The sequence below is a fragment of the Dermacentor andersoni genome, chromosome 5 (genome assembly GCF_023375885.2).
Source record: "Dermacentor andersoni chromosome 5, qqDerAnde1_hic_scaffold, whole genome shotgun sequence".
Classification (NCBI taxonomy): domain Eukaryota; kingdom Metazoa; phylum Arthropoda; class Arachnida; order Ixodida; family Ixodidae; genus Dermacentor; species Dermacentor andersoni.
This window is the reverse complement of record NC_092818.1, coordinates 198,970,413-198,987,316: the sequence shown is the minus strand read 5'-3', so window position 1 is coordinate 198,987,316 and position 16,904 is coordinate 198,970,413. Positions and strand designations below refer to the sequence as shown.

Below are 16,904 nucleotides of genomic sequence, written 5' to 3'. Positions count from 1 at the left end.
GTTGTGAACAAAGGTGTCATGATCGAGAACGCATGCAACGTCTTCTGGGAGCTGATTCTGCCGTTGCATAGCATTCAGAAGCGGTGAGTAACAAAACTGGTTGTTCTGAGCATGTAATGCCCGCACTTGTAAGGAACGGTCTAGTCGAGGCAATACGCAATAAGCCCGCCTGGGAAGGGGGGGGGGGGGGGCTGTAAAGCACGGCGAAAATCGCTCGTAAATGTTTATGAGAAAATGACAAGAGGGCCTGAGACCTGCTACTTGCAAACAGTTATTGTGTTCACGCAGCTCCTGCCTCTGCCTCTCGGAGGGCGCATCTGCATAACCGGGTAGATGGGGGAAATAAAATTGAACGCCTCATCAACGATTGCAGTTGGACAGCGCTCGTGCTTTTGCATGAAACATCGTTCTCAGCGCTTCGGTAGTTGTCAACATTGAACACCGAATACGGCTATAATTCGAGCGACACCTTCTAGCATCCCTCTTGAAATTTCGCCACTTCTGTTTAAACAGTGACGGCGGTGCATACGGCATATGAAATTCTGTTCAGAGTTTTCCACGCTATACCTCGGCTTCATGGCAACGCGTCGAATCGTTTACATTTGTTAGGCGAAAAGAGAAACGCGAGGAAAGATGTCCACGGCTCTCTCGTGGCTCCTGTGTATACGTATGTGAACAAACCTTAGAAAAATGAGAAGGAGGACTTCGCTGTGCTCAGCTTTCGGGGCCAAAAGCTTTTAAGCATGCCACGCGTGATTTCGGGGCTGTAATCTGGAATTTATCCTGTGGCAAGAAAGGCAGGGTTAAAAACTAGCTCACGTTAACAATTCCGAGTACTTTGCACTATGCTGACGTACAGCTAGTTATGTATTTGCTGACCGGCGTCTGTTTCTCTCCCCAGGTAGAAGTTCCGGTGCAATAGGTGGTAACCTGAAGCTTGCAATGGGCAAGGCCCCAGGTAAATTATTGACATATCCTCTGTGAGTGGACACCGGCCATGAACGTGGTCTTAACGATATTTGCATACTTCACGAAATTTGCTTAATTAAGAGAAAATGAGACATACACGCAATCGTAGCAATCGTACAATCGCCCAATCTTAGCAATTGCTACGGTTGGGCGGATGTCTCATTCTCCCTTAATTACTTATCTCCACCTTGTGGGTTCCCGCAGAACTATTACATCATTCACTGAATTTGCGCTACCGAACGATGCGTAAAGCATGTCGGGGTGAGCCGGTACTGAAGCGCACCGGCACACAGACAAAATGTTGCAGGAAAGCAGACAGGACAGCGCTTCACTCATAACTGAATTTTTCCAGCGAAGTTGTTGACTGCTAGCCCCTGTACGTGTCCTACGCCTGCGTTCCCTGCGGGGGTAATCCTGACCGGCTTACGTTCGTATCGCGGACAGGAATGTGTGGGCTGATTCCGGATATAGTGCCGCGACGGAGGTGAAGCAGGATTCAAGCACTCCGCCAACTTCCAAAAATAAGTTTAATATCGTGGGTCCAAATAGAACCCCCTTAATTAGGCGCTGTCACGAGAAAGTATATACATATATGTGTGTGTGTAACGCTATAGCGCTATAACGTAAAACTATTCCAATTTGTTTGTTTCATTTCTGCCACTAGCCGTACACAATTGGTCATAACTATTTCGGGCCACGCCCACTTCGCCTGTCTGTCACACGGCGGCACGAAAACCGCAGTCTGATGCGGCGTGCACGCACTGACTGCGCATGATTAGGCCGAACAAAAGAACTCTATTTTGTTTTAATTATACGCCTTTTTCGCCATTAGCTCTCCGCTACTAATAAAAAAATTTTCGGTTTGTGCCCACTTCGCTTATACATGTCATGCGACGCCACGAAACCGCGAGAACTCGCCATCTCAAAGAGACGTATACGCATTAAAGATGCATTAAGATACGAAACCAAGTAAAATATTACTAAAGATGCATTAATACGCCGAACAAAAGTGAAATTTTTACAGCAAAGCTGTCTGTGGCTGGGATCTGGAAAAAAATGTGTCTGAAACGCTGACAAAAACAAATTATGGTGTGGACCAATCCTGGTGATAGTGCAGAAAGAGTCCAAGCTCAATCGCACATACCCCTGTGGGGGAACCTGTAACACGCTCTTGAACTGCTCTTGTAACACCTGGGACCCAAAGAAGTCCCAACAACAAGGGTAAGAACAGATGTTTTTGAAAAAGAAATGTATTGTACAACTTTTTCAAAAAGGACGGTTAAAAAATTCTCGGCGCCAACCGCAGAAACGCGTTATTGTCGCTGCTCGCACGTTCGTCGTCGTCGTCTTCCACAGCTGGCTCCGTTGTGTCAAGCACTATCATCATCAGCAATGGCTGGAGCGCCGTCGTAAGCCAATGCCTCCTTTACTGCCGCGTCGCTAGTCTTCCCATTGGAGCGGAGGTTCCCGTAGTTCAGGGTAGTCGCGGAGAGACGGCGGTCGCAGCCGACCCGCTTCCTGTTGCGGAGGAAGCGACGATTACTAGGCTGGCGCGCGCTCGACCAATGAATGGCTTGACGAGAGACCGCGGGTCCTGCCTCCGGGATCGCAACAGACGCCGCTAAACTCTCGGAGGCAGGGCTACGTGATTTAGGTTTGCAGCGGCCACCGCAGCTAGCGCTCGCAGCCGACCCGGGTTAAAACCCCTTAAACTTCGTAAAGTAGTGCCACGCTTTGAAGAATGCCGCCTCCTTCTCGCGCGCTCTGGCCGAGGCCGCCGCCGCGTCGCTATTGGTCTAATAGCATCACGTGGGCCTTCGCGCCTTGCTTCAGCGCCATTTTGGCTCGAGAAACGTCTGCGGAGTGGCGAGGAGCGCATGTTGGCGCCGTTGCTACGCTCGAGCAATGTAGGTAGCGCCACGGTCGAGGAGGGAGCGCGAAAAAGAGGAGAAACGAGGAGGAGTGAAGGCGGAGGAGGAGAGTGTCACTACTTTACGAAGTTTAAGGGGTTTTAACCCGGGTTAACCCGGGTGGGGAAGAGTAAAGAGGAGAGGGGGCAGGAACCAGCTTCTCGGCTCACGCAGCAGGCATCTAGTAAAGGAGGCATTGCTTAAGCTCCCATGGTTGGCTCCGTTGCCGCTCATCATTCTAGCGTAGAATTTTACTTCTCTTCTGTTGTATGGGCAGGCCGCGTTTACGGGGGTGTGAGCCATTATTTAAATGGGTATGATCCATTCATTGTCTTGCGTGACGGACACATTTAATAACAGAGATGATGCGCGAATCAGGAACCAACTCAGGGGACCAACTGCAATGCATGCTCACTGACCTGGAGAGGCAAAGCCGAAGGGTGGGTCTAAAAATTAATCTGCAGAAAACTAAAGTAATGTTTAACAGTCTCGGAAGGGAACAGCAGTTTACAATAGGTAGCGAGGCACTGGAAGTGGTAAGGGAATACATCTACTTAGGGCAGGTAGTGACCACGGATCCGGATCATGAGACTGAAATAACCAGAAGAATAAGAATGGGCTGGGGTGCGTTTGGCAGGCATTCTCAGATCATGAACAGCAGGTTGCCATTATCCCTCAAGAGAAAAGTTTATAACAGCCGTGTCTTACCAGTACTCACGTACGGGGCAGAATCCTGGAGGCTTACGAAAAGGGTTCTACTTAAATTGAGGACGACGCAACGAGCTATGGAAAGAAGAATGATAGGTGTAACGTTAAGGGATAAGAAGAGAGCAGATTGGGTGAGGGAACAAACGCGAGTTAATGATATCTTAGTTGAAATCAAGAAAAAGAAATGGGCATGGGCAGGACACGTAATGAGGAGGGAAGATAACCGATGGTCATTAAGAGTTACGGAATGGATTCCAAGGGAAGGAAAGCGTAGTAGAGGGCGGCAGAAAGTTAGGTGGGCGGATGAGATTAAGAAGTTTGCAGGGACAACATGGCCACTATTAGTACATGACCGGGGTAGTTGGAGAAGTATGGGAGAGGCCTTTGCCCTGCAGTGGGCATAACCAGGCTGATGATGATGATGATGCGCGAATGTGTGTGCGTACCACCTATATCGCCACGATGACCACAGATTAGGACAACAAATCTGTTCGTACATTTGTTTGATATCCTGGGTCACCTATGTGTCGTGCGCTAAACAGCCTCGCTGGTAATCCACCTTCACAGAGTGGAATGGCGCTGAGTTTTTTGGTATAGCCGAAGACTGCCCTACTACGAAAAGAGTGAAAGATGGCTGCCCGCCGATCGCTCTGGCAAGAATGGATCTTTGCATATAATAATAACAATAATAATAATTTTAAAAAAATCTTTAGTGGTATAGCATTGGGGAGTCCTTTCGGAACGTATACGATATCGCTATACCAAGCGATTTTCGACCTGTCACTCCAAGCCAAGCAAGGAGAAACGGTCGAATCGCAGACGCCGGCACCATCCTCCTCGTCCGGTTGCCTACTTTCACTATGCGAGATCGGACCCCTCTCCACTTCTGCGTGCTTCTGGTCTCTCGTCTACCACTTAGATGAAAATAAAAATATCTGTCAAAGCAGACAATTCTATTTGCCTTCCAAGCAAGCAAAACCGACCTCCTACAAGCAAGGCGAGCGGGCCGTCCAAAAAACAACGCTGTGGGTCACTGCCCGACTGGCGTCGGTAGTTACGCTGATGTGACGTCAGGAGAATGAAATAAAATCGCAACGGAATGGCTAAATTACGGTATATGTACAGCCCTGTTTCACAACAAGGTTATAAGAAGCTTATACTATAAGGCGTCAAGGGTTAGCACGGAAACCTTGCTATAATGAGAAGTGAGCTATAAAGTTGTCGTAATAGACATTAAAATTCCCATTTAAGCGAATTTATTTCAAATACCTTCTTAACGAGGCGCAACATCCTGTAAATGGACATAAGAATTTTAGTTAATAATAAATACATACTATTAGGTCCTGTCGGCCTCAACCGCACGCGTAACCCGCGATAACCATGGTTACCGGGAACGGTTGAATTTGACGCGGCCGCTCAGAGCGAGCGCGCCACCGCATTAATTGTGATTCCTTGTGAACGTGGCTCATTCCCACGAGGGGGATATCTACCACACGAATGAGAAATAAGTGATTACTTATAGATAACAATATTTCAGGAAAAAACAAGATAATATATTTAGTGATACAACATGCATATAGCGTCCATTCTAGAAATCTAGATTGAAAGAACACGTGTTAAAATCACAGCAGAGAGCTAGAACCCCTAGCAACGCAACCGGCTCGATGCTTCCATAAACTTACGGAGTAAATTGTAAATTGGTCCTGTGGCTGCAGTCAAACTGCACAACTACAAATTATAATAAATTTGGAATATTTGAGAACGCAAAAGGACGAAAGGGGAGTTCCAACGAAAATTTTGCGCAAGGATCGAGGTGTAACGGCGGCAATAAAGAAGGAAATTATCAACGTTTTCGTCTTCCTGCAACAGATGTTCAGAAGTTTACAAAGTTTAAATTTACAAAGTGACAAAGCTTACAAAGTTTATAAGTTTTACATCACGAAGTTTAGAAGTCGAGAATCCAGGCCAATATCGATAAAAATTGAAGGGCGGGACTCTCCATCGGAAGTTGGTCAATGTAACCTCACATTGACGTGAGAATCGCCGCGTTCCATGGCTAATTCATATGCTGGAAGTCGAACTTTGATAGAAGATTGGACGATCCCACGCACTTCAACTGTGGTAAAAGCCTGAAACGGTCGTTAGAGAGTAGTGCAGAGCCAGGCAGAACATGAAGAATGGGTCCTAGCAGAGACGACGACGCCAGAGAATCGGCTGTTAGATGCCGACAATTAAATAGCGTCGGTCCAGCTCTTCGAACGCAACCACTCGTCGTCGCGCAGCAATTAGGGGCACAGATGCGCGTTGACCATGCTACCGGACCCGTCAACCCGGTTGGCAATCCCGCGCTCGCGTGCCGCGCATGGAGCTTTCGTCTTCACTCCTGCTGGGCGCTTCCCGAAATATCAACTGGAGCCGGCACAGTTCGAGGTTGTTGACCCCTGTCACGGTAAAGGTGGCTTGCAGCACTGGAATGTCGTTCAAAGCGACCCATCCCCTCCAGCCTTCTAAGCGAGGAGACAACGCCGGACGGAGGCAGCCACCGGATAATATTGGCCGAACATGGCGCCACTTGCACGGACCCTACGATTGGGTGAGCATGATGACACCTGTACGGGCTCGACGATTGTGTGGAAACGACGACACCTGCACGGGCTTACCTGTTGCTAATCCTGTACATAGCGTAACTAAATCTTCATTTCTTCCTCAACGTCGGCCAACTCCCGCACTCAACCGCAAGATCCAAATACGGCACACTCATTCATGTGGATTCCTGTTTGTCCAAGTACCCACACAAGGCGAACCGGGCACACGCTGTTCGGTATCAGCGTGCAAAACTGTTGAAATGAAGCAGAATTCTTAGAGGAAGCTAAACTCGTGCAAACGGAAAAGGAGTCAATTACAATGATTGCGTTAACATGCGGCGGACTCAAAATGTTTAATACCAAGAGAATTGCCAGGAATTCAGATATGAAAATCGGCGCACCATCAGGGAAGCGAAGGGAAATATCCTAGTCCAGCTGAAGAGGAAAAAGAAAACTAACTCCGGCCTTTTCCCTTGTGTTGCGTCCGCGGCGGTCACACTGTAGTATGGAAATTCATTAAAATGATCTTGCAGAAGGCTATTCAAAATACGCAGCGGGGCCGACTTGGCGTTCCGAGGATATATGCTGTCGAAAACGACGTCAATGTATCAATAGACTGCAGAGATAGGAACTATATTTTGCATGTTTACTTGAAGCGACGCCAACAGTGGCTCTACCAAGACATCCTGCGGCGCTGATAATGGGTGCAATTAACGCAGAAGAATAAACTTGGGTTAGAAACTGTTTTTGATGTAGATAATCTCGTGTCTTATAGCTTGAGCTAAGTCCTAAGCATAAGATATCTTGACTCTAACGGAAGGATTCAAGGTAATAGCACCGAGTTGGCGGAAACCTATCTGGCGTCAAGGCACAACCGGCGAAAGGTTCGACTTGATATGAACGAGCAAGTGAGAGAGAGTACACGAGAGCAACTTTCGAATGCACTAATACTTCGCTTCATTGTTGTGGCACTGAATAACAAAAAAAAAAAAAGTTGCGCACGCGTGAGTGCATGCACTGCGCATTGCTGCTGCATATTTCTGAAAAAAAAAAAACATGCTTTCTTTGCGTGTTTGGCGCTTCGGACGTGCTTTTAGGCTAATTTACACTCTTACGCACACTTAAAGGGTGTAAATCGGTCTATAACTTTTTGGATGCAAGCGTGAGGGAGTTATGGACCGATTTACCCCCATATGCAATATTGAGGGAGTAAATTAGTTTACAGTGTATATACTAACTGCCGCCGATTCTTTCTCCACGTTACAACATGGACATGACGTTTCAGCTGCGAAATTACTTTTTTTTTCTGTACCGCAGAAATGTGTAAAAGCCTACGTGAAGCGGGATACCATGTAGGGATAATTAAGAAAAAATTGAATTTACCTGCACCAAGCTAACCGAAGTCTGTGTACACTCTCGGTCACGCCAGTTCGGGCAGACACCACTATTCAACTTGCGACAGCAGCCCGGATAAAGCCGGCCAAGATGTCGGCTGTCGCGCCGACGACCGCCAGACGCGCCAACCAGGAGACCCGCAAACGTCACGAAGGCACTCACACCGCCCGTAACGTGCGCCGTGGAGAAGCCGGCACCACCAAGAAAGGACGCGGCGCTCGTTCGGCCACGAAAACGCCGCACATCGCCACGCCAAGGACAAGAGAGGCTTCCACTGCGAAAATAGGCGTAGGCCGAGGTGAGAAGCATGTGGTCATAGAGATCCCAGAAAATTTACTACAGAGAACTCTGGCTTGTGTATATACGGAAGCTAGAATATTGACGGTTCAGTACATAGACTCACCGTAAATTCGTCCTTCTGGCTTCTCAAACGTTCTTGTGATTGCAAACTGATCACTTTCAGCAAAATATTGCTTTATAAATGCAACGATTCACAATGATTACACTTGTGCACGGATAATATACATGGTGTCCCTGTTAACTTTAGCCCAGCTGTCCAACTAAGAGAAGAAAGAAACGCGGTAAGATACAATTATAAGATCTACGGTTTTAGGTCGTCAGACCACTGAAGACCGAACACAATAGGTCTTAAAATCGTGTGTTGCACTGTGCTATTTCAATTTCTTTTTGGTTGGAGAGCTTGGATAAAGTTAACTAGGACACCTTGTATACAGGGTGTCCGAACTAGCATGCACCAAGATTTAAAACATGAGCAATTGCGTTACTCGAAAATAGCCTAGTGCATATTGTTTCCAGTACAGTGGAGTAGCCGGCAGTAATTTTTTCGTTGCTGAGATTTGCTTAGGCAATTGTAACTAATTATTGAACTCGAAACGTACTGTCCTAATTATCAAAGTGTCATTGAGGCATTGGTATATGCACTGCAATGTGACATCTAACGCGGTATTTTCAGCGACGTACTAACTGCGTGCTAATTTTTTTCCGAGTGATAGATAAACCTGCAGCCGTATATTCTGCAGCCACGACTGACGCCTGCTCTACGTTAAGCGACAGGCCGGTATCAATAGACTTGTAGAAGACGACTGCACTTGCTATACGAGAAAAGCAAATGGTGTTTTCTGTGGAAGTTAACTACCCCAGCGTCCGCAATGTCATGGACGCCCGCAGGGCTGACACCTTAAATATAGTAACTGACGATGACCACGAAGTGCAGGCTTGTCGACGCTACCTGCGCAGGAGCCACAGCGGTGGTCACTCACGACACAGCTGACAGTGCCCAAGTAATTCGGCGAGCTTTTTTAACATGGGGGCACTTAAGCACTATGAAAGGGAAAAGGTAACATGCCCCTCATTGTAGCACGAAGCTATAAAGGAAGCCCATGTGGGTTGAAAGCAAGCGTCGCAGTTGAAGAAAAGTTTGTCCTGGTCCGGGAATAGAACACGGTAGCAACGCCGGACACTGATTAAATCAGAGACACTGATTTAACCTAATCAGTGTCCCTTTACTTCGAGTTAAGCTTTCGATCTGGTTCGGTCTCGCCTTGCAATCTGCTAGCCTCCTGGTTAGCTCAGATGGTAGAGCAACCACCCCGGAAAGGCGTTGATCCCGGTTACCGATCCTCGGACCAGGACTGCACACGTATACATATTTGACCTGCGAAGCTTTCTCTCCGAAAAACGCTTATAGGAATTTCCAGTGTGGCTTCCTGATATAGCAGGGTCGATGACAATTTATCCTTTTCACGAACCTTCCTCTGCTCTGCGGACTTATGCAGGACGAATTTGTTGTATAAAGGGCGCCGAAATTTTTTTTAACAACCTACGTGAAATATCAGCACTTTTGGCAGCGCACAGGTTTGCACAGCTACGTTAAGCAATAATCACTCACTAGCTTAAAAACAGTGCATAAAACAACAGCTTGCTATAATGCAAATTCAATAAATGTCTATTTTTACATCCGGATTTTGGCTTTAATTCTTTCTTTTAATGTCTTTTGCCTGTGAATATTTGGGTGGACCAAGAATTGGTTTAAGACGAACTGCTGAAACAACACACATTTTCATTGTCCAATGGCATTTGTTTTAACTGGAGTTACTGTATATTGTTCAGCCTTCTTCAGGGATATTGCGGGATTGGGCACAATAATAACTGACTGCAGTAGAAAAGAAGGCTGAATCAGTGTTGTATTAATACAATCTAGAAAACATGTTACCTTACAACTTACCTGACATGATTTCAAGATGAATACACGGTAGGTCGACATGAAAAGCGCTGGAATATTAATTTTTTGCTTAAACTAAAGCAACCAAATTTGTTTTGTAGACTAAATAAGAAAAGGTTCCTTGAGGGGGATTTTCCAACGCGAGAAATACATAGCAAATAGCGGGCAGCAATGTTCTTGCTGATGCGTTTGCAGAATGTGTTGTTTGAACATACACGCATACTCGTGCAATGTGCATACATTCCAGCTGACTGCTACTCTGCAAAGAGTTCTCAGTCACTCGGCACCTTTTGAGACATTCTAATGAGCTAAAAAGTGTTGACGGTGACAGTATAAGTGGGTCGCATTTCACCGTTAGATAGCACATGGAAAGGAACCGCGTTTCAACATGTTAGTGCATGCTCGTGAAAATAGGTTTGGTTTAAGGCTGTGATGACTCCTTGTGGACGACGCGTTTGGGAATATTGTGTGTCTCACTAAAAAGACGATGGTGGAAACGCAAGCGCAGACGGAAGGGTACATGCCTCGTTGAATCAATTGAATGTTAGTGAAACTTAGATTAATCGTTGGTTAACAATAGGTCTCTGAAATGGCCGCCGTGTTTGTATGGTTGCATGTATGTATTTGATGCCGCTATTGCCAAGCAGCAAGGCATCCGCTTCATGTGTGGAAGTTGGTGATTTGAAATAACGGTATTTTCATCTGCAGTAGCACGTTAAGCTCTCAAGTTTTATTTGATGCTTTGTCGAGAGCTTCACTGATACGGAGTTTTGTCTTGCTGCTTTTTTTACGCACAAGACTCAGCGGCGTCCAAGGGTGATGCGAGAGGCAGTGGGCGCAGCAGTTTTCCACACTCCGGGACGACGAAGGGGCAGAGCCCGGTGGAGGAAAGGACAGTGCACTCGGACGGCCAGTTGGCCGATTCGAAGACAGAAGATGGAGGGTCACTTCGCCGGGTTCATAAGTCACGTTCTGGGAAAAACGCAGATGAAAGCCACGCCACTTCGTCTGCTTCCAGGCCGCCACCTGACGCTTCAGCCAAGGTGCGGTGATGTAGAAGAGTGCTTCTCACCATGTTGCGCCGCATGCGGCGTCAGTCCTGCAACAATCTCGCCTTACTCTGCCACGAGGTCAGAAAGTTCCCCCACAACAGATTTCACCCATGGGAAAGTAGACGCGCACCGTGCACACGCATCGTCAATTGAAAGAGCTAACGAAAAGACGTAGAAGTGACGCCGCATCTGTGCGACACAAAGTTCTTCACGTTGATTTAGAGCAGGGCTGGCCAAACTGCGACTCCTCACGCATGCAAGGGCGGCTCGTTGCTCTTTGGTATCCGCATGCCTCTAAACACCAGCTTCCTTTGTGTTCTAGAAGAGACGCGCTCACAGGCAGGCAAACTTCAAGGTGCTTGCTTCACGAACGGATAAACACAAGGAGCAATCGGTGCACGAGTGGCATTTACTGTGACCCCAGCTTTGTTGGACAAAGTAAAGAAAAACTGCCACGCCCCCATTTTCCCTGCGGCTTTTGACTAAAAAGTTTATTTGTTTTTATATGGCGCTTCGCGAAAACACTTTTCTGGCCACCCCTGATTTATAGCAGCAAAAACATAAATCAAGATTGATATTTCAATGGTCTGGCGAGCTTGAATGCTTTCATGTGAGCTTCAATTCAGCACTCTCGTTCCCATCTTATCACCTTTCTAATTGATGGTATTATATTTGTGACGAAAACTACATCATTTGTGGCCCTGGCAGCTTCACATGTCTCATGTTTTAGTTGTCAAGCTTTGAGCTTTCTGTCTACACCTGCGTGCTGTAAAATCGTGAAAAAGTGAACGACCTGCGATCGCGTTACGGCGTTCGCAAAAACTGCAGCCCTTCTTTCAAAAGCGGGTGCATTGATAAAAGCGCAGGCACTTTTGTGGAAGCCTCTGTGACTAAAAAGAAACATATGTCTGCCAGGAGTGCTACTGCCCTAACTATTCTCTATATGTGCCATTTCTCTGCCATCATTCCAACTTCTGGAAGCCTCTTTTACACATCATAGTCGTGTCGCGCTTTACGGTGTCGACTCATGGCGGCAGAAAAGTTCCAGAACAAAGCAATAATATGTTCAGACGCAACAGAGTGATTAGAATTTTGTTTCATTTCTTTCCTTTCATTGGAAAACAGCTCTAACGCCACGTCCTGAAAGCCTGAAGTCGAGTATAGACAGCGCAAAACCCAGGACAAACCACAAAGAAGAGACGACACAAGCACTGGCGCCGACTAACAACTGATTTATTCTTGCGACAACGCATATAAATACCCTTCACCACTCGACCACGCATGCGTGCGCCACAAAAGACAAATTCATGCCACACTAAAGCCAGTTACTGAAGACGTGCGCGCAGGAAATTATATTCGGCTGAGTACAGAGACAACGAGGTATGACTGATACCGTCGTCTGCTTTTCCCTTTATGTGGAAAGCCTCCAAGGCTAGCCGCGCATGTTCATTAGTGCTTCTGCCGAGAATCGACGTCACATCAAATTGCGCTGTACAACTGCAGCAAGAATTAAGATGGGCAACAAGGTGTGCCCCTTTTGTCTACATCATTATTTACTTTTTACTCGTGTTCCCTGTGTCGCTCGTCGATACACCGCGCTGTCTGCCCTAGGTAAGTCTTTCCACAGGAGAGAGCGAATGCATAAACCACACCAGTGAAACATGGGACGTAGGATATCCCGTGCTTGATTTGGCATCCTTGCGCGCTTTCCCCGCAAGTGCGGGAGCACAGCTTAGCGAGCTTGTTCGGCGCACAAAACGCCTGGGGGGACACCACGCCTGCTAGCAACTCTCTCGAGTTGATGAGTGACCTCATAGAGATAAGGCACCACCACAGGTCTGAACGTTTCACGTTCAACGGTCGCCCTCTTTTCGCTTTCTCTTTTCTGAATCAGGGCTTCGGCAACTGCAGTCAGGAGCGACATAAGGAAACCTGCTGCCAAAAGTCGGCGCACCTGATTATCAAAGCTATGTATCATTTTATGCACACACGATTTTTTAGAGCCGATTCCATACAAGAGAACGCGATTCTTCGTTTTGCAATTTTGGAATGAGCCGACCTAAACGCCAAGAGCTCCTTTTGTGCACGTGGTTGGTGCTCGTCTCTTCTTTGTGGGTTGTCCTGGGTATTGCACTGAATTTTTCACATTCAAGATATCATGTACCAACTAGCCCCGACCGATACATTATTGAAGTCCCTTTCTAGTACAGTGGGTCCCTCTTCTTGTGCGTCTTCTCGAGGTCCATCTACTGTCGTCAACAAATTACTCAGCCACACCATCCATGTTACTTGCCGAGCAAGACTACGTGTTCTCCCTGCGCAAAGGTATTGTCCCGGCTGATGTGAGTGCCTTTTTCGGTCCAGTGTCTCCTTCGTGGGCCCATGTCAAGAGGCTGTGTAAACTACTGCGTTCGGAGCTTTGGCGGCATGTCCGTCTTTTTCAGGATTGGCTTTGGGCTGTTTGTCATTCTGTTGTTTCCGACTGGCTGGCTCTTATGAAGTACCGCTCTTTTATACGCCTTGCTGCTCATCTGACGGAGGCCAGGTGGAATTGCATTTTACAGGATCTTCGAAGCTTTGGCGGCATGTCCGTATTTTTCAGGATTGGCTTTGGGCTGTTTGGCATTCTGTTGATTCCGACTAGCTGGCTCTTAGGAAGTACCGCTATTTTATACGCATTGCTGCTCATCTGACGGAGGACAGGTGGAATTGCATTTTATAGTATCTGTTCCGGGCACGTGGAAAGTCGAAAGGCTAGACTCTCAGAAAGAAGTGTTAAGGTATTTGGAAACGTCGACCCACCTGAAAATGTTAGCCGTTTGCTAGAAGAAGGCCCAAAGTTTTGTCCCCCTTCTAGTGTCCCTGCCCATGAATTGGTTGTAATGAATAGATTGGTGGCTTCTAAGGCGAAGCGAGAAGACTACGAACATTGCCTACTTGAAGGCGTGGAGTGTTTAGAAAAGATTGCACTCGAAGGAACTGACCGCCGAGTGCATGACCATTGTCAGAGTTGTCGGACGGTCCTACCGCTGCCACCATTTGAAGGAGATGAAGGTCGTAGACAGGAACTCGGTGAACAGGATTTATTTACATATTAACAGTTTAAGCAGGATACATTGGCAGACTAGCGCGACTCCCATATGGAGCCCGCAAAACAACATACCGCAAACAGCTTACGAGCACACAGCTCACTAGTGCATTTCTAGCCTGACAAAGAGCACTCAGCTCCCGACAACGAGCACGACACGAGCACACCCTAGCAGCCGGCAAACGCTGCTTATAAGCCCTTGCTCGACGTCATAGTTCGACGTCATTCAAGATGACCCGCCTTTTTGGAGGATGAGGTGTGCCGACTTGGAGGATGAGGTGTGCCGACTTGGAGGATGAGGGCTCACATACACGTGCCGCACATACACACAGGTGAAAAGGCCGGACAGTTCTCGGTACCGCCCAGCTTTCAGTGCCGACGTCAGAGGGCTTCGTAGAACTGCTTTGTCCCGGGTGGCTCGGCCAAGTACCCATTTCCTGAGTTGATCGCGCGCCACGTGGCTGCCGGCCCTTCGCAGTTCTCCGAAGGGCGCCCCGTCTGGTGGGCTTGGAACACGTGCAGCGGGCTGAAAGCTGGCACGTTGCCACCCCGTACGGCCATTCTTAACAGCGCCTCCATGGCCCGGAAAATCTCGCCTGGCCAGTGCTGGCAACCGCTGGGCAGGAAGAGAATGGCTGGCGAGCAAGAGGATGGCTTTGCTCTCTGCAACCCCTGCGTACTTGGAATGCCTTCAACCATCTTACAACAACTGGCACAGAAGAGTCGACCCGGCAACACAATACCGCTCAGCGTTCAAACGCCCGGAATCAGCTGCTAACCCACCAGGCCTCCTATCACAATTTCCATGCAAGTCACTCAACTGGGAATCCCAAATTTTGCCCCAAAATTTCGTGCCGCCAAAGCGAGCGTTCACGTTCCCCTTTCAGTTCGACCAAACCTGACTGTCGTGCTGCACAAGAGTAAAGGTTTACGCAGAATTAAACCGAAGGCTCTCAAACACCAATACCCAAACATAACATAAGCAGCCTAACTTCACGAACAGCCTGTTCTTACCCTATCGTAGTGACGTACTTATCTCACGTACTGTTGCCACTGAACAGTCTGGCCAACTCCACAGGTACGCAATCACAATCGCGCCAGCTTTGTGGTCCCTATTCCGAACACGCGCTTGCATCCAACAAAGTTTTCATCACGCTGACTCACATTTGTTCCTTTAGTCCACACAGGACACGTTCCTTAAACAAACAACCAAATTTGCGTAACTTACGCATCACAGAGGAACCTTTGAACAAATGTGTCTTTTACTAACTAGCTCTTCGCACGCGTACTAGAGAAGTCAGAATACGGCTGCCTTCGACACACACGAGCAACCCAGACATAAATCTGCTTCTTTCCGTCCACACAGGACACGCGCTAATGGACTTAAGAGCTCTTCTCAGCGCAAATCGTGCACTTACTGAAAATCTACGCGCTTAACCTTAGAAAATTCAAAAAACACTTTAAAAAAAGAAGATTAAATAACACACACGCGCGTTACGATAGGCCTCTCAACGATAACCTTGACCTTCAGGTTACTCACACACACAAAAAGCAAGCCTATATACTTATTAATGAACACCTCGCGAAACTACATGTTTACTTAAAACGCGTCTTTCAAATCTCGAGCTTCTCAAACAAAACATAAACAGAGCTCATACCTTACATATTGAAAGAAATCCTAGTCTCAAATCGCAAAAATCTGCAAATGTTCAAAAATAAAACAAAACAACACTACTACGGAAGCTCTTGGCCTCCCGTTCCCGATTACTTCCGACTGACTCATACTTTCAGCCGTACCCGAGGTGGCCGCGGTTTGAAAGCTATTCTGGCTGCCGAGGAACAACAAAAGGGCTGACTCACTATCAGCTCCCCCAAGACGTTACAGTCCCGTGCCAATTTGCGTCCTGGCGCCCCGCTTTCAACATGACCTCGACTGACCGCTTCGCTACTCCCCACCTGGTCTCGTCTTGCCACCTTGCGCTTCTTTGTACTGCACGCTGAGCTTCGAAGAGAACGACGGAACGACGAGGAATTTAACTGCCCCGTGCCCTTTGTCCGCGTCCGTGCAGAACATGCTTCTCGGTCCCCCTTTGACCGGTGGCTCGAACGTGTTTGATGCGTCAACATCGCCCGTGACGACCGCACCTGTCTTTTCTTCGCGCCTTGCCTTATCGCGCCTGTCGCCGTCTTTGGCTTCGCTACATTAGCCACCGCATTCCGATCCTTTCGGCGCTTCTTTCTGCGGCGCTTTCTCCTCGAACTCTCTTTCATGCCGTCATCTCGCGCCTCGTGCTGGCCGTTACACATCTCGTCGGCCCGGATCGGTCTCTTACCCGCACAGTCTGATTGATTTTCATTTAAATCAACATTCTCGCTGCCTCGACTGGCGGACAGCTCAACCGACTCTGGCACAATGCAGCAGGCTTTACTCCAGTTATGCAACTCGCACTCTTGCGAACTGCCCTCTACTGCATTGCCCAGCTCACGCTGTGCATCTGCACACAGCCCGTCGGTATCGATCGCTGTCTCACACGCACAGTCCGAATGATTAACAACTGAATCATCCCTATCTAGGCTATCTAGATTGGCGGAGAGCCGCACCGATCCCTGAACAATGCAGTTGTTCTCTCGTGAGCTACGGAGCTCGCCACCCCGAGAACTATTCTCAACTGCATCGTCCAGTTCGCACTTCACTTCTGCACGCAGATCTGACTCGACATGGGTGCTCGCGTCTGTCAAGTCCGTAGTATTCTGTACCTCGCTAACGACCTCGCTACCATGAGATGCGACGCACACGCGCGGTAACTGTGCCAATTTGTTCGCAGCTGGCCTAGCTGTCTCTACAGTCATCTGTTGGCACAGCACCTCGTCGCTCTCACTCTGGCCTTTAACGGCCTCTGCTGCCACTAAGGCTTCGTTAGCTGCTAGCACTTCGAGTTCACTTGTGAACGTGCT

At 47.9% G+C, this 16,904-nt stretch overlaps 1 protein-coding gene across 1 annotated transcript in view; it reads left to right on the top strand.

The window, feature by feature from the left end:
• The first annotated feature begins 7,561 nt into the window (after positions 1–7,561).
• Positions 7,562–16,904, top strand: part of LOC126531843 (uncharacterized) — a 49,571-nt gene continuing 40,228 nt past the window's right edge. Inside the window, exons 1-2 of the mRNA XM_050179586.2 lie at positions 7,562–7,865; positions 10,608–10,852. Coding sequence (XP_050035543.2) covers positions 7,658–7,865; positions 10,608–10,852 — 453 coding nt within the window. The 5' untranslated portion in view covers positions 7,562–7,657. The remainder of the gene's footprint in view (positions 7,866–10,607; positions 10,853–16,904) is intronic.